The sequence below is a fragment of the Passer montanus genome, unplaced genomic scaffold, assembly GCF_014805655.1.
Source record: "Passer montanus isolate IOZ18808 unplaced genomic scaffold, ASM1480565v1 scaffold131, whole genome shotgun sequence".
NCBI classification, from domain to species: domain Eukaryota; kingdom Metazoa; phylum Chordata; class Aves; order Passeriformes; family Passeridae; genus Passer; species Passer montanus.
The window spans coordinates 426,604-449,692 of NW_024359944.1; the positions used below are offsets into that span (position 1 = coordinate 426,604).

The 23,089-nt window shown below is 60.2% G+C and overlaps 1 protein-coding gene across 5 annotated transcripts; it reads right to left on the reverse strand.

Annotated features, from left to right (window-relative positions):
• Nucleotides 1-75: 75 nt before the first annotated feature.
• Nucleotides 76-22,512, reverse strand: LOC120497568 (discoidin domain-containing receptor 2-like). 5 transcript variants are annotated; one of them, XM_039699246.1, is made up of 23 exons: nucleotides 22,184-22,512; nucleotides 21,909-22,113; nucleotides 21,086-21,261; nucleotides 20,690-20,862; nucleotides 19,402-19,595; nucleotides 18,895-19,038; nucleotides 18,356-18,544; nucleotides 9,696-9,799; nucleotides 7,804-7,906; nucleotides 7,453-7,684; nucleotides 7,222-7,369; nucleotides 6,979-7,084; nucleotides 6,431-6,614; nucleotides 6,117-6,360; nucleotides 5,937-5,999; nucleotides 5,680-5,810; nucleotides 4,991-5,201; nucleotides 4,281-4,504; nucleotides 4,049-4,185; nucleotides 3,486-3,677; nucleotides 3,172-3,400; nucleotides 2,435-2,650; nucleotides 76-2,080 (listed from the first exon to the last, which is right to left on the reverse strand). In XM_039699246.1, exons 1-23 carry the CDS (start codon nucleotides 22,491-22,493, stop codon nucleotides 1,943-1,945), a joined length of 4,053 nt encoding a protein of 1,350 aa, XP_039555180.1. In that variant the 5' UTR covers nucleotides 22,494-22,512; the 3' UTR covers nucleotides 76-1,942. The 5 variants fall into 5 exon arrangements, with proteins under 5 accessions (XP_039555180.1, XP_039555182.1, XP_039555183.1 ...); XM_039699248.1 differs by having other exon boundaries at nucleotides 77-2,080; nucleotides 2,501-2,650; XM_039699249.1 differs by lacking the exons at nucleotides 76-2,080; nucleotides 2,435-2,650; nucleotides 3,172-3,400 and having other exon boundaries at nucleotides 3,506-3,661.
• Nucleotides 22,513-23,089: the final 577 nt, after the last annotated feature.

Sequence of the window (23,089 nt, forward strand, 5' to 3'; positions counted from 1 at the left end):
TTCCCTTCCCTTCCCTTCCCTTCCCTTCCCCGAGGAAGGCAGAACTGCCCCAGGCCGCCGTTCCGTGGCGCCGCCGTGGCGGGCAGGTCCGGGTGCGCACGGGGCAGCCCTGCTCCTGGCGGGTCCCGGCTGGAGCCGGGCACGGGCACGGAGCACCCCCGGCCGTGCAGAGTGCCCGGGCGGTGGCAGCTGCCGATGTGCCCCACCTGCCCCGTGCTCCCCGCCTGCTGAGGCACGGCTGGGTGCGCCACAAGGCGGGCAGAGGGACCCGTTCCGTGGCATGAACAAAGCCCGTCCTCGTCTTGAGGCGCTCGGCAGGGATGAGACATCCATCCTCTGTCGCAGCCAGGAGGAGCACGCGGGACGCCAGCCACTGTGCGGGACACAGCCCGCCGTCCCTGCCCTCCCCTCTCCCGGACCCGCGGCCCTGCTGCTGGACGTGTCCTGCCATGGATGCCTCGGAGCATCCTCCTCCCACCCGCTGGTGTGGGTCAGCCAGCCACTCTCTTGACCACCCTTGCTCCAGCGCTCAGGCTGTTTCCCGTGTTCCACAACACATCCCAGGCACGCAGCGCCGCTCTGAGCCCCCAGCCCCGGGTGCCCTGGGGCAGGCGAGCTGAGCTGCCCGCAGGGCGCCACAAGGAAACCATGCAGCCACATCACATACCGAGTGTCTCTTCAGCGGGTTGGCCCCTACACAGAGGTGCAGCTACAGAATATACACATGCCTTAGCCACGCGATACTGGGAGCTGTGCCACGCGCGCCTGCTGGTGCTGAACTAGTGCGTACAAAAGTGTGCAGGGCTCCATGGACCCTCCAAGTCCACAGTTCCTCCTGCCCGGCCACAGGAGGGTCTGCGGCGTGGTGGGTCACCTGCCAGGGCACATGGCTTTGGCACCTGCCCAGTTTGCTCAGGATGCTGGCAGCTTTGGCAGCACGGACGGGTGCCAGAATGCTGTGGGATGCTCAGGGTGGCAGAGCCCAGCTCAGGTGCTTCAGCTGGCCTGTGACCCCAGGCTGAGAGCCAGGGAGAGCTGGAGCATCCTGCTCCATGCCCGTGGGCTTGTTGCAAGCATGGGCAGCGGGCAGCTGCCAGTGAAACTCTGCTACATGCATTCTTCTCCTGGCAGATGAAGATGTGGGTTAACCCTGGGGGAGGAGGACCTGGAGATTTCCCCATGGAACTAAAAGGTGCTAGCATCCTGCTGCCAGCTGCCGTGCATCACCCGTGGGGCATCCAAAATGCATTTCCTGGGCAGTTGAGCTGCCCTGGAGTGGCTGTGGTCGGTGAGGGAATGTCCCCTCGGCACAGGATGCCCGCTCCTCCCTGGCTGCACACTCCAGCAGCTGGGTGAGGTGCCGGGAGCACCCCCAGCCGTCTCCCTGTGCAGCTGGGGCTGGCCAGCAGGGAGGGAGCTTCCTGCCTCTCCATGTGGCATGGCCAAAGCCCCAAATGTCCGCGGAGTCTTTGTTTTCACCCCTTGATTGCACAACCCATTGAGAGCCGGAGGCAGCTCCTGCTGAAGCAGGTGGTGGCTGCCGGTCTGTCCCTGCTTCAGTGGGCACACACCTGCACACATCCCTTCCCCAGGCACCTGCCCTGCGTGTGGGCCGAGCTTCCTCACAGAGAAAGTCCCGCTGAAGTTCGTCCCCTTCAGCCAGGGAAGAGCAGCCGCTCTGTCCTGCTCCTTGTCACCAGGAACACGCTGCACCAATAAATAACCCTCCCCGGGCTCCGTCTGCAGGAAGAGGGAGGGCTGAGCGCCCCACGCCGTGGGGCTTTGCTGTCCTGGGGTCTCCTCTGCGGCCTCACTGCACAATGAGAACACGAGCTGCTGCTCGGGGTTTATGGCTAAGTCTGAGTGAAGTGGCTTCGGTTTGCATCTGGGGCTCCTCTGGGGACAGGGAAGGATGGGAACCAGGGCAGGCGGGAGCCAAGGGTCATTCTTCACTGGCTGAGTCCTGCAGAAGGCGATGGATGTCCTGGAAGGAGGGACGATCTTTAGTGTCCCGTCTCCAGCAGCTGAGCATTAGCTTATAGACTGAGTCAGGGCATAGCATGGGCTGGGGAAGGTAGGTCTGCAAAACAAAAGGCAGAAATGGCAAAGACAGAATTACTGCCACAGAAACCAATGTGCAAACTGCTCCTGGAGAGCCCCGTTCCTCAGGGTGCCCCATCTCTCCATGGCCTGGGGTGGGGGCTGCGCTGCCATGTGCCCAGGGGCCAGGTGACTCCCAGAGGGCACAGAGAGGCAGCTGGGGACGCCTGCCTCTGTCCCCCGACCCTGAATGCTGCAGTGGGGTCAGTGAGCAAGCAATGCCTTGGGCTGTGTAAAGTGCAGCATTTGCCACCACGGGCCCTTCACCAGGATTCCTTCCCAGAGGAGTTCCTGTCCCAGAGCTGCCTCACAGCCAAGCCCCCTCTCTGGTCACCTTAAAGTCTCTCTCCAGACCCCTAATGTCACTGGTGCACCACTGGTCCTCTCGTCCCGTCCCCACCTGCCGGCCCTGGTCCCGGAAGAACTCGCCGGTGTTCTCGATGACCTGCTCGTCAGACATCTGGGAGTAGGGCTGCTCCCGGCAGAGCGTGAAGGTCTCCCACAGTGTCACTCCGAACGCCCACACGTCACTGGCCGTTGTGAACTTGCCCTGGCCAGAGGGAGCAGAGCAGGGTCAGGCATGGGTTTTACCCCATCCTGCTCCAGAAGCTGTAGGTGCTCAAGGATCAAAACCTCATTCTGGATGCCTCAGCATCCAGATCTGGTCCCAGAGAGGCGCTTGGCCCCCCACAGACCTGCCTGTGGCCAGAGCCTGGTGAGCTCCAGGTCTGGCTGGCAGTGACTGCTCTGGGGCTTGCCAAGGACCCAGCTCCTGGCAAAGGTAAAAACCAACACTGCTCCCTCTTTCAGGCCTGACCATGGCCAGGATGAAACGCCAAGCATCCCGCTTAAAGGGTGTCCTGCACTGGGACATCAAATATCACCATAGTCCCCCCAGCCTGCCTCGAAAAGCTGCCACCACTCCCGCTTTCCCCCTGCTTCACCCCAAATCTGGGCTGCAGTGAGCAGAGACCTCGCCATCCCTCCTGCACCCCCAGCCCAAGCAAACAGGGCAGCGAGCATCCCCAGAGCCTTGTCAGTGTCCATCAGAGGAGCCCAGGCCCCCTGTACCAGCAGGATGCTCTCCCAGGACATCCAGCGGATGGGGAGCACCGCCCGGCCCTGGATGCGGTAGTAGTCCCCACTGTAGAGGTTCCTGCTCATCCCAAAGTCGGCAATCTTGATGGTGTAGTGCTTCCCCACCAGGCAGTTGCGCGTGGCCAGGTCCCGGTGCACGAAGTTGAGGGACGAGAGGTACTTCATGCCCGAGGCAATCTGGGTGGCCATGAACCGCAGGTCACTGTCGGGCACAGGGAGAATGAGAGAGAGAGAGAGAGAGAGAGAGAGAGAGAGTGAGATGCCCCTGCTCTCCTGGGCAGCCCTACCTGACGCTGGGTGCGTGGGCAGCAGTGGGGCCGCCTGCCTGCTGGCGGGACAGGAACTGGTTGAGGTCCCCGTTCTCCATGTACTCAGTGATCATACACAGGGGGTCATCTGTGATGCACACCGCCAGCAGCCGGATGATGTTGGGGTCCTTCAGCCGCGACATGATCTTGATTTCCTTCAGAAAATCATTCCTTTCCGGAACAGAAACCACACAGATGGGATAGACAGACCCAGAGGGGCACAGAGGTGAGCACAGACTGGCCAAGAGTGCCACCCGCCCACCCAAGCCTCCTGAGGGACCTGTGGGCCCCTTCCCCTGGGACTGGAGAAGATGAGCTGCAGGGTGGGCTCAGCAGGCAGAGAGGCACTGGGGAGCTGGTTAGGACCAAGGATCCTGACATGTGACAGCCCAGCATCCCCAGAGAGCTCAGGTGTGTGGTCCTTGCAGCTGCACTGAGCATACAGCTGATGGAGACAGGGAATGCTTTCCAAGCATCCCAGCTCTCCTGGTGAGGCTCTGCCTGGGAGCAGTGCTGGAGTGTGTGCCCTCCTCAGCCCCTACCTGGCATTCTTGTTGGCATCTGCCCGCAGCATCTTCACAGCCACAAGCACGGGGTGGTCAGAGCTGCCATCCAAGCCCTCCAGGGCAAAGTCCTTCCCTGTGAACTTGTCCATCCCCTCCACTTCACAGAGGTGAACCTGGGGGAGCAAGGGGCAGCCATTACCTCTGCTGACAGCCTTCCACAGCCCCTGCGAGCTGGGAAGAGCTTTGCCTGAGCCCAGTTCCCGCTCACCTCCCCAAACTGGCCTTCCCCCAGCTTCTCCTTGAAGGTCAGCAGCTTCCTGGGGAACTCCTCGATGGCCACGTCCTTGCCAGCGAGCAGGTCCATGGTGAGGGCTGGCACTGAGTAGGTGTTGCCGCCTGTCACACCCTGCAGGTTCACAATGTCGGCCTCGGCGTAGTGCGGGACGCCCTCGGGGACGCCGGCCTGGCATGGCTTGGTGGGGCCGCTGCAGCCTGGGGGGACACGCCCTGCCGTGGGTGTCCTGCCCTGCGCCCTCTGCTCCCCGGTGGCTGCCCACACTCTGTCCCTTCTGCCCCAGAGCCCTCGCAGGGCTGCGCTCCTGCAGGCAGCGCAGGCTGCTCCACTCCTTCCCCACCAACAGCAAACACACCAACCAAGCCCTGAGCACCAGAGGAGCAGAGATCAATGCCTGACCTCCAGATCATTGAGGAAGAGGTGCCAGAGCATCCCAAGGATGATAGTAGGACACAGTTTAATCTGGCAGTGGACGTCGGTGATGGCTCTCAGTCACAGGTTTTGTGTGACCTTCATGCAAGATGCATGGGGACTTGTGTGACCTCTCCCCTCTGTGACAAAATGTTTGGAGAGTGGCCAAAAGCTGGGGCTGGAGAGAGGGAGGCTGCAGCAGGCTCAGTGAAAGGTGTCCTGGCTGTCACCTGTGAGATGGCTGTGAGCACACAGGGTGTCCTGGCTCTCACCTGTGTCCTCCTCCCCCGAGGTGAACTCAGGCAGCTTGCGGATCAGGCGGGAGGGCTCCTGGTAGTCGGGTCCCAGGGGGAAGATGCGGTCATAGGTGGAGCTGGACTCCTGCTCGCTGGGGGAGGAGGAGCGGTTGTGGTTGAACATGCTGGATTCACTGGGCAGGGAGAGGCTGACGGTCATTTCATCATCCAGCATCCTCCGTGATGCCTGTGACAGTGGGGCAAGGGAGGAGAGAGGTGGGGTTCCCCACAGCATGGGCAGGATGGTACCAGGGATGTGCCCAAACATCCTCTCTAGTGCCTTGTCCCTGGGTTGCAACCTCCGCCTGGGTTTGTCCTCATGTTCCCCCCTTCTCTTGTCTGCCTCTATGGAAAAAGGTTTGGCTTCGTCAGTTCTGTGAGTGACCTTGTTTAGGTGGTGGCTGTGGTGAGGACCCTCGACACCCAGGCTCCTGTTCCCCAGATCAGCTTCAGGACAGAGGGATGGACAAACAGGCAAGTCCCAAAGTCACCACCCTGCCCAGCTAAGTCCCCTTGCTTTGGAGAAGGGTGAAAAGCACAGCCTTTCTGAAGAGGGGAAGGGAGCATCGGTCTTTGCATGGAGTCTGTTTTCTCCATGCTGAGGCCCCAGAAGAACCTGCTCAGAATGACCCCACCACCACAAGGCACCTCACCAGCTTGCCCACCTTCTCCAGCATCTTCTGCCAGAACTGCCGCCACAGTATGATGACAATGATGGCCACTAGGATGAAGATGATGGCCACCAGGCACCCGATCAGGATGCGTGTGTTGCTGTCGTCTACCTTGAGAGTGGGGTCTAGCCAGAGAAGGGGACAGAGAGGGCCGGTCACAGTGGGGTGTGGGGAGACCCCCCGCCCCTTTCCTCCATGGGATGGGGGCACAGTGCCCACCCAGCACAGGCTGACATGCTTCCCATGCTTACCATAAGTGGTGGGGACCACGGGTGCCTCGGCGGGGGGCACTGAGTTATTGTACATGGCTGCATCTGGCCAGGGAGAAGAGAACATCAGGGTGGGGACGTGGATGCCCCACAGCCCTGTGATCTCCTTGAGCCTCCCACCCAAGAGAGCCTGGTCCCCATGGGGCTCATGGTGACGGGTACCTGACTGGAAGGTGATCTCACTGAACATCATCCAGGTGTCGGCGAAGTAGTACTGGCACTTGATGGCACTGGCCATGCGGTGGAGCAGAGGCACGGTGACGAAACGGGCGCTGGGGTTCACATCATCCAGCACCAGCACCGAGGAGATGGCACTGGGCTCCCACTCGCTGGTGTCGGCGCGGAAGTAGCACTGCACCTCCTTGAAGATCTTCACACCTTTGGCGAACATGTTGTTGCAGTGGACCTGTGGGGCAGCCTGTCAGCATGGCCACCGAGGGGCATGGGGAGGGTGACAGGGCACGGGGGGTGAGGACCTTCATGGCGGTGAAGTTCCTGATGCGGTCGAACTCGAAGGTGATCTCCACGTAGCCGCCAGCCGTGCTCTCGTTGCGCCAGCCCACGTAGTCGTAGCCTGGCCAGACGTGGTACTCGTGGGTCTGTGTGAAGTCATCCAGCCCCGACACCCCATCCGTCAGCTGGCCCAGGCCCTCTGTCATGCTGGCACGTGCAAAAGGACAGAAGGAGCGTGACTCTTGCCAGCCCCACAAACCTGCACCAGCCAGCACCCCCTAGCAGCTCCTCATGGGCCCCGGGACACTCGGGGGGGATTTTGTTCTGGATGTTCTCTCTGGAAAAGGCTGTGGGGCACTGAACATGTGGTGCAGCTAGAAAAAATCCAAGGGAAGGGCTGGAGCTGCTTCCCCCATCACATTGACCCCCCAATGATGTGCAGCCTTCCCAGGCTGGTCATGTCCCCCACCTCCATGGCACTGCAAGCATTTTCTCTGCTAAGGATCAGACTGAAAATGCAGGGGAGAAACATGCCCCTCGCCCACTGCCCAGCATGGCACCCAGTCCTCACCTGTACCCAAAGGCCCCGTCGTACACTGAGTCATTCAGGTAGATGACAGTGCCCCCAGGAAGGATGAGCTGCTGCCCGACCGGCGCATTGTAGGACACCAGCCCATCTGCAGGGAGGGAAGGGTGAGTGCACGGACACCCCGCCAATCCTGGTGCTGCAGGACAAACAGCCCCCACTGGGATGGCCAGCACCCCAGCACGGGCGCTGGGGACACGGGGACAGGCACAGGACCACACCACGCACCCAGCCAGGCACAGCCGTACAGCTCCACGCGCAGGCAGACGTTCATGGAGTGGTCAGTGACGGGGATGAAGCGGACAAAGCGGGCAATGAGGGGCGGCTCCAGGTCCTTGAGGACGATGTCGTAGGTGTTGGTATTTCCATCCAGCACCTGGAGAGAGAGGAGCACGGTGGGGATGGGCAGGAGGAGCCTCCTCACCCACCATCCAATGCAGCCCTCACCCGTCTCCTCACCTGCTTCCCGTGCCGGTTCCTCCAAGAGATCCAGCGGGTGCCATCCCGGCTGTAGTTGATTTTATACATGGGGGCAAACTCATTGCCGTGGCCCTTGGCGTGGCGCCCCTGGGTGCCCACCAGTGTGATGAAGTGCAGGGCTTGCAGGTCAATCTGCAGGAACTCCTTCAGGTCATTTGGCTCCACTGGAGTCTTGGGGCACCAGGCTCCATCGCCCTCCTCCGAGTCCAGCCTGCGAGCCCAGAGTGGAGGAGCTGTTTGCACGTGGCTGAGGCCAGCCCCATGTCGTCCCTCTCCCTCCATGCCAGCCAGACCCTGCTGTGGCTATTGCAGGAGGGTGCCCACACTCACCGTCCGTACTTGGCGGCCGTGGAGTCAGACCAGTGGCTGGAGGCTGAGATGTCCTCGTCAGGGATGTGCCCACCCGACATTCCCAAGGGGTACCGACACACCGCTGCAATGACACCGGCAGGGTGCTGAGCAGGAGAGAATCCCTCCGTGGAAATGGCTTGAGCTGGGGCACATCCACTGTGCCCCAGAGCAGCACTCACTCTCCATCCTTGTGGCTTACAGCGAGAGGACGAACAAGGAGGGGGACAGTCCTGCCAAAGCAGGCACCTTCCCAAGCAAATGAAGCCTCTGGCCAGAAGCGGATGCCAGCCCAGCTCCAAGTGAAGTGGGAAGAAGGGGAGGTGGCTCCAAGGCTGACGGGCACACCAGGACCTGTCCCCAGGGATCTCCTCAGCTTTGCTGGCAAGGATCTTGGCTGTGGTGGAGAGCCTGTGAGCTGGCACTGCTGTCCCCATGCTCCAGAGGGCTCACTCCAGAGACCACTTGCCCAGAAACCTCACCAGCAGCAACTGTGCCCTGATGCCCTGCTGCTCCCTGTCCCTGCCTGGGGGAACAAGTGACCAAGGCAGGCACTTGTCCTCCTTGATGACCCCTCAGCTCCCAGCACCAGCCCTGCTCCTGGCTGGGCTGCAAGTGGAAAAGTACCCGGGGTGGCAGGCAGTCTGCACCCCTGACTCCCTCAGCACCGCATCCTCACTGCTTCTCAGGAGTTATTTTTTCACGCCTGGCTGCCAAGAGCACTGCTGAAAGGGCAGCTTGTTTGGCCATGTTTACCGTCTGGCTGCCGGCTCCAGCCCACCGCGGTCCCGCCACACACCACCCCGAGCAAACACCCGCACCGAGGTGGAAAAGACCAGCAAGGGCAGCACACTGTGCCTGGGCCACCTCCTACCCCACAGCCTCTGGCTCGCCTGGCACTGCACCCACAAAGAACCCACGTCCCATTGTGTCACCACACCCAGGGACCATATCCTGCATCAGGCAGAGGGATGAGCACATCTTCATCGTGGGCATTGGCTCAGTGGGAGCATCTCTTCTTGTCTCCTGCTCTCACACTCGTGATGCTCTGCAGAGCACGGCTCCCACTGAATTCCCGTTTAATTCTTGCCAAACATGGAGCCAGCCCTGTGTTTTTGTCTTGGTAATAACAATCCTGGCCAGGCAAATCCAATTCTGCCAGCCATTGATGTCTGCAGGAGAAACGGGATTGCCTTCCTAAATAAGCACTGTGCAACCTCCAAGGAAGACCCAGCTAACTCCTCCCATAGATGGAAGAGGCCTTTGAAGGGACTTGTAAAAGGGACTCCCTGGAGAAACCCTGGGAAAACGTGGGCTCTGTCCATCCCTGCAGCACAGGATGGGGCTGAGCCCTGCAGGAAGAGCCAGCTAAACACACTCATGCTGCCGGCTGGGGCAGTGTTGTGGTTTCTGGGCAGAAGCCAGGCACCCAGTCAAGCCACTTCACCAAAGCCAGCCTTGGTTTGCTGCAAAACCGCCAGAGAAGGCACAGCCCAGCAGAGAGAACAGTAGCTTGGCGCCTGGCAGCCTCCAGCCTCAGTGAGCCCCATGGGCAAGGGCCCTACTCAGAGCCCAGGGATGTAGTGCTTTGCCATGTCCAGCACCCTGCCAGCTGCCAGGGGCCAGGGAGCACCTGTGGCACGCTGGGGAGGGGCTCTGAAGGTCACTGCTGGTGCCCAAGTGAGGTGCAGGACCAGTGAGGTGCAAGCAGAGTGACCAGGCAGGTGCAGGCTTGGGGGCCATCACATACTGCTCGCAGAGCTGAGAAAATCCCAGAGATGATGGAGATGATGCGAGCCCAAACGTGGCCATCTGGCAGGAGCAGAGAGCAGGGAAATGAAATGATGGCACCTGCAGCCGCCTGTCTAACTTACCAGGGTTGACCTGGGCTCTGGCAGCGTGTGGCACGTGCAGCAGCAGCAGTGGCAGCAGTGACAGCAGTGGCAGCACTCTGGGGGTGGCCGACATGTCGGCAGTCCTGTGGAGACAGAACCAGGGCTCGTCACGCCGAGGCAGCGAGGAGGGGCAAACACCAGCCCTGCTTGGGCAGCCAGCTGAGGGTGGGAGCACTTGTGTACCAGACCCGTGTGCCCACGTCAGCCTTGGAGAAGGAACAGAGCCCCAGGCTCAGATCTGTGGTGGTGGTCACAGGGATCCCAGACAGCACCCCTGGGAGCCATGGTGTGCCACATCCCCACGGATTGGCCACAGGACCCGCGGGAAGCTGCCTGGCTCTGCCTGGGGCCAGCACTGGCTGCCTCCACTGCAGGGCACAAAGGCTCTGGCCTGGCCACCCACCCTTGGCTGCCTTTGAAAGAAGAAGTTGCACAACCCCACCACACAAGGCAATAATAGCAGGGTGCCAGAGCGGTTTCCTGCCTGCTGGCTCCAAGAGAGGAGAGCAGATAATCACCGAGATTTACAGGGTATTTACTGCGATAGCTCCCCGTGGCAGAGAGGATGCCAGGGCCATGTGTGACACAGAAAGTGTGACAGAGGGCGTGGGAGCCAGCTTGCACCCTCTGCCTCGAAGGGAGCATGGGATGGGGCTGGAGGGGACCTGGGGGTCCTGGGAATGGGGCTTGGGCCACAGCATGGGGAGAAAAAGGACTGGTGCTGCTGGGGCTTCTCCTCAGAGGGGACAAGGGGACCTCCCCAGGACGTGTCTGCCCTTTTGCCAGGGCTGTCACCACAGCCGTCACCTTGGCCCTGGCCAGCCCTCAGTTGCCAGGAACCCAGAGCCCGAGCAGCTCCCTCTGTGCCCACACACCTCTGGGTGTGGCACCATGCCGGGGGAAGCACCAGGGACATCCCCAGATGTCACCAGCCCTGCCCCAGGCTCCCTGAGCTCCCCTTATCTGCCAAGAGGATACTTTCACACCAGCACCAGATGCAATCAGTTCTCTTTCTATTAAAAAAATCTGGTTTAATCTAGTTTAAATGCACATTAACCTTTGAGAGAGCAACCTTCTACCCTGGGGGTTAAAGGGACCACAGCTCCTGGCCAAACGGGGCCTGGCTGCTGGGGTAAATCCCAGCCAAGCCCACTCCACCGGGGATGTCTGTCCTGGCTGGCACATCCTTGATGCTGCAGGTGAATGCCTGGTTGTGCATCACCCCACGGCCTTGTCCCCACCACCGAGAGAAAGGCTACACACAGCAAACCAGCTGCCCACATCCCACCAAGCCAGCTGGGAGATGCTGGATGTAGCCCTGGTCGCTGCCACAGCTGGGGCTTGGCATGGCAGGAGTGAGACCAGGGTTGCCACACCAGCACCCAGGGGAAGAGTAAAACCCCAGGAGCTGCCACCTGCACTCTGCAAGAAGCCCTCTGCACCCCACAGCACCCTGCTGGATTCCTGGGGGACTCTGCCAGGCACCACAATCTCTGCAGGAGGCACAAGTAAACACCTGCACTTGGGATGATTTCCCCCTTTTACTTTCTTTTTTTTTATTTCCGAAAAGCACATATGTGGTTGCCTTTTTCCCCCCTGTTCCCAGCTGGGAAACTGTAGCTAGTTGCAACTAACTCATCTGCAACTGGGCATTTCAGCCACATTGCCCAGAGGCTCCTGCGTTTGATGACAGGCAGTTCCCCTCCAACATTAAAACCTTAATTTCCTTCTGCATTCCAAAAAATATCCAGGGATATATTTCCTTACTATTCTTTCAGGCTGAGTAAACTCTTTAAGCATCAGGATACCACATGCTGTAATCTCCTGCAGGGAATGCATTTACGTTTAGCCTGGTATAGGGAAACCATCCCCACGTAGCCACTGAGAAAGTGCACATCTCTCCTCAGGGGTGTGGGGCTGGGGGACAGTGGCTCAGGCCACAAGGCTGAGGGCTGATGGACACACAGTCAAGCACAGGGGCAGCACTGGCAGCCCAGCTGGAAATCAGTTTTGTTCCACCAGCCCTGCAAAAGGGATGGCTTTGCAACGCTTTGACTGAAAATGTTTGCTGAAAATGTTCAATCACTGGAAAGTTTTAGTGCAGACAGTTTTTGGAGCTCCTCCCTGGCATCGCCTGGGCTTTGAGTTTCCCTTGGCTGCTGCTTTTTTTGTTGTTTTCCCTTCTTATTTCTCTCCTTCCTTATTCTACTGAAATAACCAAGGGAAATAACTGGGGGAGAAACTAAATCCACTTTTGTTAAGAAACAACCCCAACCCAAGCTGTGGTCCCTTTTGCCATCAGCCTGTTCCAAGTGAGGCCCCCAGCTGGGTGAGGTCCCCAGCTTGCTTCCCAGGTGGGCACTGCCAACTCTGCTGGCACTGGAGGGGCATCATCCATGGGGAGGGGGCTGGATGGCAGCAGCCTGCACCGCTCGTGCACACCAGGTCCTGGTCACAAATCTGCCAGGACTTCTAGGGCTCCTGTTACAGAGCCCCAGTCCTCACACGGGGCTGGGGCTGCCGTCCTGCTGGGTGAGACAGGTCAGGGCCACTCAGGGAATGTCCCTGAGTGATGACAGGCTCGCTGTGAAGCCGGCCCAAGGGTGTTTGGATAAAGGGGGTCAGGATCCTGCCCCAGCTGGCACTACAGCCCCCAGCATGCCGTGCTGCCGGCAGCCTTGGCGGGAGCACAGCGCAGCATGCCGGGACCCGTAGTCCTCCTCCCTTCCAAAAATGCCATTTTAGACTTTTTCTGGGCTGGATGCAGCCCCATTTCCTGCAGCAACAAGCGCCTCCCCAGCCACGGGCTCGCTGGCTCGGCCCGGGGCATCGCAGCTGTCCGGGGTGCGAGGAGCAGCCAGCACGTCCCCATGGCTCCAGATGCCCAGGAGCACGGCTGGGGGCCTGGGGACACCGTCCTGGGGGTGCTGCATCCTGCAAGTGCTCCCCGGCAGCCAAAAGCTCCCAGCCCTCGCCCCACTTCCAGCAGGGCTCCTCGGCATCACCCCAACCCACGCAGGGCTGGCAGCCACGAGTGGGCTCCCAGTACCAGCACTGGGGCATGATGCTCACGAGCAGCAGGGCAGTGGCCTCCTGCTCCCCTTCCCGGTGTGACCTGGTGCCTGGCCAGGGGACCCTGGGGACAGCAGGGCCTCCCTGGCTGACCAGCACTGCCGCCAGCTCTGCCAACAGACACATAGGCGGGAGCTGAGGAGGGACACCAGGAAATGCTGGCCTGGCACGAGGCACAGGGGGGAAACGCTGGCACTGTGGGGTCAGCCGGCGAAAAGGGGCCAGTTTTCACCTCCCGAGTGAGGACAGTGCCCTGCTGGTGCCCCCGAGCCTTCCCTGGCAGACGTGCACCCCAGCCCCTGCCGGGGCTCCGCCGCCGAGCCCGCTTGAGCCGTGTCCCCCCAGCCGGGGCCCAGGAGGGTCACACGCGTCCCCAGAGCCGAGATCACTCACCCGAGCGCGGCAGTGGCGCGGGGCTGGGGGGCTCCTCGCCCCTCGCCAGGGGAGCCAGGTGAGGAGCGAACTTCCCCGGGCTGATGCAAGATGCCTCTGGGAGCTCGCTCGCATTCTGCAGATTCCTGGGAGCCGGCCAGAAATCCCACAATCCTACATCTTGCACATTTGGTTTCAATTAGGGAGCGGAGAAGGGGAGCCAGTCAGCGATCCGGGCTGGCGTTTCGGCAGAGGTTATTTTCCTCGGCCCGAGGGAATGTGCGCAGAGCTATAATTTACAGCAAAACCCATTCATAGCTCAAGAGAAAAAAAGAAAAAAGTCCCCGTGGCCAGCAAGGGAACTTAAAGCAATAGGCACCGTTTCACTTTCCAGCGCTTGCCTCGTGGCTGTGGCATGGCACACCCATCCAGGATCCTCCTCCTGCACCGTGGGGCCGGGTAGGACACCCCCAAAATGTGGGTGATGGGGACATGCCACAAGACCCCAGAACTGGCCCAGAGGTTCCCACATAGGCTACCCCTCTCCGGGCCCCTGGGGGAATGATTTGGGACTCCTGCATGGGCACACATGGCCAGGACAGCAGCCAAAGGACCAACCTGGCTCAGGGCACGGGCTCAGTGCTCCAGCTCCCCAAGCTCCACACAGAGCTGGTGGTTTGACATCATTTCCAGGCACTAGCCTGGCACAGCGGCCACTGGCTATGCAACGAGGCAGGGAGAAAATAATAATACTACTAATGCTAATAAATAATGGGCTCACATTAATTTTCGTGCAACATCAGAAACCACAATTAAAGAACTTTTAAAAAAAATTTTTGACTGTTTTGGTTGTTTGGCATGTGAATTCCATGCTCACATTATGAGAAGGAAATAGCACCCCTGGCAGCAGGCCACCAACTCCCTAAAGAGCTTTCCTGTCCAACTAGACACCCCAAAGCCCCAGGGCCATAGCCTTGCTCCTAAACCTCTTTGGCAGTCTCCTGACAAATGAACTGAATCACAGGTAGGGGAAGCCACCCACTGCTCCCAGCAGACACTGGTGATCCTTGTCACTGCCACCAGAGAGGGGCAGCAGCACCAGCTGAGCCGGCAGTGCCCAGGGTGACAGAGGCAGAGCACAGCTTCCCCTGGGCTGGCAGGGAGCAGGTCTGAGCAGTGCCCTGTGTGCTGCCCCAGATCAGCTGGCAGGGAGAAGCACAGGCTGCCCTACGTGCACACCAGCACAAACACCAGCCAGCTCTGCTCCACTCCCCTCCTGCTACCTGGAATTGCTGCTAAATAACTTGGCAGCAGCCAGCACCCTGGCGCTCTGTCCAGGACCTAACGCAAAGGTAGTGGTCTGCAAAGCCCAAAAGCCAAAGGCTCAGCCATGCACAGCCCTGCCAGCCTGTGGTGAGCCAGCAGGAGACACAGCACCAGCCAGGACCCCCCACCCAGTGCCTGGGGAACCAAGTGCTTGGCTGAGCCTGGGATGCCCAGCAGCCACCTTTGCACCTGGGGGGCACGCGGGGACCTCCCCCAGAGGAGTGGTTTGGGTCCCATTCCCAGGCCTGCAAGGGAAAATCCTTCCCCAGGCAGCCATGGGGCAGTAAGAGGCTGTGACCACATCAGGATCAGGAGAGGAGCTGGCCAAGCTCTACATCCTTCTTCCCAAACAGGAGTGGAGGCAGCACAGCTGTTCTGCCCCAGGCAGGACACCACACTCCTCAGCAGTGGGCTCATGTAGGAGCCAGAGCCCCTCCAGGAAAAACAGAGGGCACATGGTACTGGTGGAGGGCTCAGTGCCAGGCTGATTTTATCCTGAGCACTCCAGCAGTGCAGCACACCTGCCTGTTCCTACCCGCTCAAGGCTGGCCACTGTTTTGTGGCAGAAATGTAAGAGGGTACAACTCTCTGCTTCCTCCAGGAACACCCCAAATGCGCACTGCAGGCTAGAGGCCCTGTCTGCAGCCACCCCAGACAGCCACCCTTGCTGCATTGAACAGAGCACTTGGCATGATGCAGTCAGCTCTCTACTCCATGAGCCTCTTGGTGCAGTCATTGTCACTCAAACATCACCAGAAGACAAACAGGAGCGACTCAAAGTTTAATTGGGTGCTTCCAGTTGTGCAATATACAAAGGATGACCAAAAGGGGGGACATGGGCAATGGCAAGGACCCTATTAAAAAAAAATAGTCATGTGGATTTAAGAAAAATAAAAATTCTAGATTAAACCCAGCCCCATATCATAAAAATCCCCTCTCTGCATGTACAATGACTATTGCTATACACATGTTTAAAAATAAATGCCCACAACCTGGAGTGCAAAGGGCAGCACCACAGTTGTGTTTTGTGGCAGGGGAATCTATAGTGTTTGGTTTTTAAATTAAAATATAAATAGAAGCATACAACATGCCAAGAACCAAGTGGGTCAAATCCTCCTCTGCACAGGGCCGGAGCAAGCAGGAGCAGTCCCTGCTAGGCCCAGCTATCAACCTTCATGTGCCCCAGTTCCTGGAGGGATGGGCAGCCCTGCCTGGGCACCATGCTGCCACTACATCCCGTTCTTCACCAGCTCGTGGATCCCATCCTCGTCAATGATCAGAGGTGTGCGGAACTCTCGGTCCTTCACGAACTTCTCCAGGCCCTGAGGGAATGAGAGGCGGCTCACATTCACTGCACATCACCCGCCCTGCTGAGCTGCCTCTGCTCCCCTCCTGTGCTGGCAGCCTGGGGGGCAGTGCCCCAAAAAGCTCCCAGTGAGTTCCAGTCACCTGTGTGGCTTGTCCCTCACCCGTGTGCCCTGGCAGCCCAGGCCATCCGACTGGGGCTGGCCCCCAGCTCTGCAGAGCCACTACTCACTTCTCCTCCGTAGGAGACAAGGGGAGAAATTTCACACTGGATTGGCAGGTCGTTTGCATCCTTCAAGCTGCAGAGGAAAATATTCAGTCAGGAGAGTTGGGTACAGCCTGGGAGGACACAGACAGGGCCCAACATCTGCCAAGGCCAGGCGGAGGGTCAGGGGCTGTGCGGGGCCCACACGGACCCCACCAGCACACAGCTGCCCTGGGTTAGTGAAGCCTTGCGTAGCGACTGAAAGGGAAAAGAGCTTTAGATGGGGCTTTCATGATGCCTTTCCATGTGTGTAACTACAGCAGTGCCTGTGCCCTCAGCCCCGCTATTTTTGATATTTTGGCTGCATGGAAACAAGCCACCCATTCCTTCTCCTCCTGCAGCCCTGGGGTGATGTGAGATGCACTCCCAGAGCACCTTCCCATAAAGCAAGAGGTCTTATAAAGCAGGGACACAGGGTAAGCCCTTCTGCTCATTCAGAAACACTCCCTGCAGCACTGTCTGCTCCTCCTGCCTTTGCCTGTTAGACCAACTAGCTTGGCTCCTCTCCTCTGCCTGTGAGATGGAGCTGGTGAGCAAAATGTCAGAACCACACCAGTGCTGCCCACTGCAGCAGCACTGCTGGGCAGGGGCCTGTGTGGGGTCCCTGACCCTGCTCCTACTGCCACCAGCCTTCATAGGACACGCCTGGATGATCCCTGGATCCAGCTGGCATGTAAATCTGGGGGTGCAGCTGCGTGGACCCAACAAGCAGCCATGGCAACAGCACCCCAGGGTGCTGGCCCTTCCCAGCCAGTGGCCCCAGCAGCCAGGCAGGCATGGCAGGTTGCCATCAGTGACAATGCTCCCTTCACTCAGGTCAAAGCTCCTTCCTCTGCCACGCAGCCACTCAGCCCCCTCCTGTCCCAGGTGTCAGTAAATAAAACTCACCCATCCCAACCCACACTGGTGTTTACCTTGAGTGTTAGATTCAAGATAGTAGTTTAAAAAAAAAATTGACATTAACTGCTAATGAAGGGTAAATGTGGGACAAAGTGCAGCCTTTCTCCTGCATGTTAACTAGTGTGATGACTTAGTCATAAGCCCGAAAACACCTGGAGTCTGGAATTAAAACAGAGATAAAACAGCTGTATTCCACCAGAAAGTCCCTGAAGATAAAGCTCCTGAAAGAGGGGAAGGGAACAAGATTGCTTACTCTGTGAGTCATTTACACTCACCAGCTCCAAGTCCCAGCATGCCTGTGCCTACAGAACATAACGGAAGAGTTAAAACTTCCCTGTGTATTCCCGTAAACTTTAAAGCACTGAGCCAGGGGCTTTCCTTAGTGTCACACTCTGGATCTTCCAAACTCAAGAGCTGGAGTCACACAAAGCCCAGCTGGCTGCTGTGCTCAGATTCACACGTGCTACATCAAAGCCTGCCTGGTGTTTGCTTCATGTTTTTAATCCTGTTTCGGTCTGCCCGGACGCCTGGCGGACACTGGGAGATGGCAGCCATCCCCAGCTCTGGGACCGGCCGGGACCAGTCCCTGCCGTGCCGTGACAAACAGGGGAGTGGCACCAAGGGACATGCCAGGGTGTTTGCCAACAGCACCCTGCCTGCCGGGTGACCTTCGGGGGCTGCGTGCAGTCAGCATCAGGCTGCTGCCATTCTGTACCAACGGCATGAGCCCCATCCAGTTATCCCTGCGGAAAGGAGCCCAGCAGGGAGCAGAGCTGCCTGCGCCCGCCACCATGAGAAGCAGCATCCCCTGTCTGCAGGGGTGACATGCCCCCCACATGCGCCCCCCACCCGTTAGCCAGGCCCGCCTGCAGCCCGTTAGTCCCTAAGCACAGCCCCGCCACCATGCACCTGGGACACGGATAGTTACTTGTCATTGACATCTGCTGGGCTGGCAGCTGACCCTCCGTTTGTGATGCTACATGGGAATAAACAAGGGTTAGCAAGGGAGGAAAACAGCAAAATGAGTCTGGGGTCTACTGATCCCTAAAGAGGGTGGCGGGAGGTCTCGTGGTTGAGGGATGTGTTGCTGCCAGCCTGGCTGCTGCGTGGACCTGCTGGTGTGCTCTGTTTTTAGGGAGCCACTTCCTCCCTGCAGAGGCGACCTTGGCTGTGCAATGGAGGCTGGCAGGATTCAGTTCATAGGTGCTGAATTGAGAAGGAAAGCTGCTGCTGGACTGAGCACCACTCCTGTTGTCACCACACAGCTCTGCTCCACAGATCACCCAGGAGAGGGGACCCATAGCTGGCTCCTTCTGTGACACTGTTATCAGTGCTGGGATTGCCTTGTGCTTAATATCCAGCCCAAAAAGGAGCAGAAGTGACAGGAGAAGCAACTCACCGAGGGATGGCAGGGATGCGTGTACCATTTTCGTCCACAAAGTGCCCCCCTGCATTGAGAACCCAGCAGTGGTGCAGGGACATCAAGGCATGTCGGGCTGTGGTGGGGTTGTCCTTGCCATTCTGGCTGTCTGCGTTCTTCAGGGGAGAGAACTCATCCTCACGCAGCACCTCGTACACCACAAACTTCCTGCAGGAACACAGCATGGGAGGGTCAGGTTTGGAGACTGTGCCTGCTTCCCCTGCCAGGGTGGCTGAGCTGGGCCCACAGCCCTCCCCCAGCCCACACCCACAGGCTGTTTTCACAGCCACGCAGGAGGGAGGGGAGGGCCTGGCCTGTGGGGTCAACAGATGTTCCTCTGGCACAGGAGCAGGGCTCAGCCCAGCCAGAGGCATGCAACACCTGTGCCTCCGGCTGCCATCCTATCCTGATCCCGGGACATTGCCAGTGGCACACCCTGGCACAACCCCAGAGGCTCTCAGAGCTTCCCCGGGGGAGCCAGCAGCCAGCCTGGACCCCAAGGAGAGCAAAGGACATACTTGGAAAACTGGAAGATGTCGAAGACAAACTTCTCCATCTTAATCCCGTTGGGCTTCTCGGGTTGGACTAGTTGTCCTGTAGTGATGTCCACATGTGGGATCTTCTTCTCAGCCACGTGGTGCTGCAGCTGTGGTTCGTAAGTGCTGCAACGGGCCAAGACAGAGATGTCACTTGTGTGAGCAAGCCACATCCCCAGCTCAGACACGGCTGCAGCAGGATGGCTGCCCTGCTCTGACCCCAGCTGCCCCAAGGCACAAGCTGCTCATCCCCACAGCAGCAGGAGACAGCCCCACACGCCTGCACTCTGGAAGCAGTATCCAGGTATGGCCCAGAGAACCCTTATCTCAAGGAAGGGGCTGTGCAGACAGGTGGGGGTCAGCCCAGCTCTGCAGGGGCCTCATCCCAGCATGCCTGGAGCTCAACCAGCAGCAAGCAACCAGCAACTCTGCTTGGCAGCAGCACTTCAGCACCAACATTCCTGTTCCGGCGCTCCAGCAGGCCCTTACTTGACCACATCTTTCAGGAAGGCCGTGGAGAAGTAGTGGTTGGCGATGTTGCCCGCGTTGAAGAGCAGCCGCCCGTCCGGGCCGCGCCGCTGGGCGGTGGCCAGGGAGATCTCGCTGTACTCCACCACCTGGTACACGCCGTCCACCCGGCACACCACGCCCACCGGCTCCGTGGGGTTGGTCTTCTCCACCACCTGCCCAAGGAAAGCACTGTCAGGAAAGGCACCCAAAGCCCCATGCTTCAAACATACTCCCTTGGAAACAGAGGGCCCTACTTAGAAAGGCTTTCTCCTCTGCTGGGATGGTGATGCTGGAGCTCTCCCGTCCCAGGTGCTTCTGGCAGTGGGGATTAGAGGAGGCTGTGATGGCAGGGCTGGGTGACAGTGTCAGACACACCCAGAGGGCACAGCAGGATGTGGCACCAAGCTAACGTGCACCTGGCAGCAGGCATGGATATTTTTAGCCAGCTTGCTGTTCACAACCAGAATGCTGCTGGCTCAGCAGAGCTATCCCCCTGGCCTTCCTCTCCTTGCACCTCACACACCTCCATCTGGGTTATGAGATACCCCAGCAATTCCCCACCCACCGCTGTCACCACAGAACAGTGGCATGCAGGGGCGCAGAGCTTTCTCCCTTCTGCAAGCTAAGGTTTATTTCCTCTTTCTTTCATTCAGGCCAGGAGAAGAAACTGCCTTCCCTTTCTCAGCTTACCATCTGAAAGCTGCAAGACCAGTTAAGTCCTTTCACCAGCCGAGCCCAATGCAAACAAAACATTTGGCTGTCAGTCTTTAAGTAAAGCTTTAAGTGTGCAGTGTTCTATACACAAGACATGGGGCTGGGTTCCGTGTCAGCTGCACCCAGGTCCTGGTCTGGTGCCCAGGATGTCAGGCTGGGACACCTGGCAGCTTATGGCAAGGATCCTGTCTGCCTGTGCTAGCCACAGCCACCCAGAGAAGAGTTGCCCAGTATCTGAGTGTGTGCCAGGCAACAACACAGGGCTCTCAAGCAGCCTCTTGACCCCAGGGGGATCTCCGAGCCCTGGGCTTGTTGGTGCCATATTCCTGTGCAAGGCAGAAGAGCAGTGCCAGGCATCCTCCAGGATGCCAGGGGCAGGCAGGACTGTGGCAGCATGTGTTACTTCACCAGTGAGCTCCAGGTACTTAGCTATCCCTCCTGGTTGTGGCAAGCCAGCAAATGAAGGGTGAAAAGTCAGGGAAGGCAGGCACGGAGCAGGACAGACCCCACCCAGCTGTGCAGAAGCAGTGCCTGCCTACTCCCAAAACCATACCTTGGCCCCACAGTCTGCTCCCTTCTCCAAGCAGAAGCCAATGAACCTGGGGTCAGCCACCTTCACCAGGATGTTGTCCACACAGTAGACGTGGACACTCTGCACCCCCCTCCGCTCCATGTCGTCCATGATGCCGTGTGAGCCCAGGGCCCGGTACAGGCCCCCGTTGCCATCTGCAGAGGGAACGCCCCACTGTGTGTCAGCCACCCACACTCATCCTCCTTCCCCACGGGCTGAAGTGGAGGGTCATCAGCCCAGCCATACCCCACCCTGGTCCTCCCCGCCAGGGCAGACACAGACACCTCCCAGCCTGAGTCAGCCCTGGGCCAGCTCACAGTGAAGACTGCAGTTCCAAAAGCTGCTCCTCAGCACCATGTCTCGCCCCTGGCCACCAACCTGGTGCCATGGCAATCTTGCCCTTCTCCTCCAGCAGGATTTTCCCATCGAATCCCAGGGCGGGCAGCATGCCCTGCTGGAAGAAGATGACGTTCTCCTTCTTCAAGCCAAAATACCGATGTTTCTGGAAGAACTCCTTGGTGGACTCCATAGTGCGGCCACTTGTCATAATGTACCTGTTGCAGAGTAGAAGACACCCAATGAGCAGGGACGGGAGGCAGGGTCTCACACCCCTCATCCCAAACGTGGGGAACACCCAGGACATGCTTCCCCTCCTCCACACTTAGAAGGATCTGACCTGCTGTGAACCCACCATTTTGACAAGTCAATGAAGGGTTGCACCATTCCTTGCAACACGTGTCTCCAAAACCATACAACACCACGCATGGGACACCCAGCTGCAGTGGCCAGCTCGTGCCTTGTGTACAGAGCACCTCAGCACCTCATCTCCCCACCCCCCATGGCTGCTGTCCTGCATGGGGACATGAAAACCTTTCCCAAAGGGCCATGGGACTGAGTCTGGCAATGTGGGACCTGCCAGTGCCACCCTGAGCCTTGAACCACTCACTCTAAGGGGCTATGCCCATTGTAAGTGTTGACACCAAGAGGGGCTATGCCAGTCCATGGTGCTCGGGCTGCCAAGGGGCTCGGCACCAACCCAGGCTAACCTCGGGCTGCCAAAGGGAGCTGCACCACCCCAGAACACCGCGGGCTGCTGACACCCAGAGGGCTACGCCTATCTACAGGACCCTGATCCACCAGAGCCAGCCGGACCCTGCCGACACCACCCCACGAGCCCTGTCCCCCCGAGACCGGGAATCACCAGGGGATGTGGCACGGAGTGCCGTGCTGCTCCTCCGCCATCTGCTGCAGCCGCCGCAGGCGCTGGGCCTGCAGGTGGAAGAGGGTCTTGCGGGAGGGCAGCCCCACGTCGCACATGCCCTTGGGGTAGGGGACGCCGAGGCGGGTGCCCTGCCCGCCGGCCAGCAGCAGCGCGGCCACGCGGCTCCCCGCGATCTCCGCCAGCCCTGTGGGAGCAGACACGCGTGGGGCCCTCCGCGCCGGCCCCGCGCCGGCCCCGCCGCCCCGCGCACCTACCGCGGGTCTCCCAGCGCGGCACCAGCCCGCGGTCGCGGGAGGCGCTGCCCAGCACGTCCCGCGGCACCGGCTCCATGCGCGCGTCCAGCCCGGCTGAAGCCGCCGCCGCTCCGCCGCCGCGCCCGCGAGCGCGGAGGAAGAACCGGTTGATCTCAGCCACGTCCATGCGGCGCAGCTCGGCCGCCAGCGCCCGGCGGGCCGCGCCGTCCAGCTCGGGCCAGAAGCGCAGCACATGGTCCTGCCCGCCCGCCGCCAGCCGCTCCCGCAGCTCCGCCACCGCCGCGTCCGCCTCGGCCCCCAGCGCCTCCATCCCGGCCGCACCGCCGCGGGGCCGCCGCCGCCCTTTATAGCCCCCGCCGGCCAATGGCCGGGGCCCGCGCCACGTGGTGCGCGCCGCTCGCTCAATGGGCGCCGGGGGAGGGGCGGCACGGCCCGCCCCCCTCGCGGCGCGCCCGCCAATCGGAGCAGCCGCCGCTGGGGTGTTTGAGCAGCCGCCGCTGCGCCGGCGGGGGCGCGCGCCGTTGGCTGCCATGGCAACGCGCGCCACGTCAGCGCGCGGCCCCGGCGGGCTCGGGGGCGGCGAAAGGGGAGGGAAAAGCCCCAAATCCACCCCAAAACGCGCCGGCGGTCCCTGCGGAGGAGGATCCAGCCCGGCCAGGCCCGGCAGCCTTCAGGCGTCAGCAGCGATGACACACGCACCCGCGCTCCTGCCGTCATCGGGGCCGCGTGGTACCCCAGAGTGACAGGACACGCTGGGCTGGGAGCGACCCTCAGGGACATGGAGCCCTGCACAGGGCACCCCCGGCAGCCGCACCCCGAGCTCCGGGAGCTCTGCCCGGTGCCGGGACGGGCCAGCGTCAGAGCGGGCTGCAGCCAAAAGCGGCTCACCCGCCCCACGCGGGCCCC

Coding starts and splice junctions, on each gene's coding strand:
- LOC120497568 (XM_039699246.1), bottom strand. CDS start 22,493: ATGGAGGCGCTGGGGGCCGAGGCGGACGCGGCGGTGGCGGAGCTGCGG. Junction 19,596..20,689: donor GAGCAGACTGTGGGGCCAAG/GTATGGTTTTGG, acceptor TTCCTTGGGCAG/GTGGTGGAGAAGACCAACCC. Junction 9,800..18,355: donor CGCATCCCTGCCATCCCTCG/GTGAGTTGCTTC, acceptor CTGTCTCCACAG/GACTGCCGACATGTCGGCCA.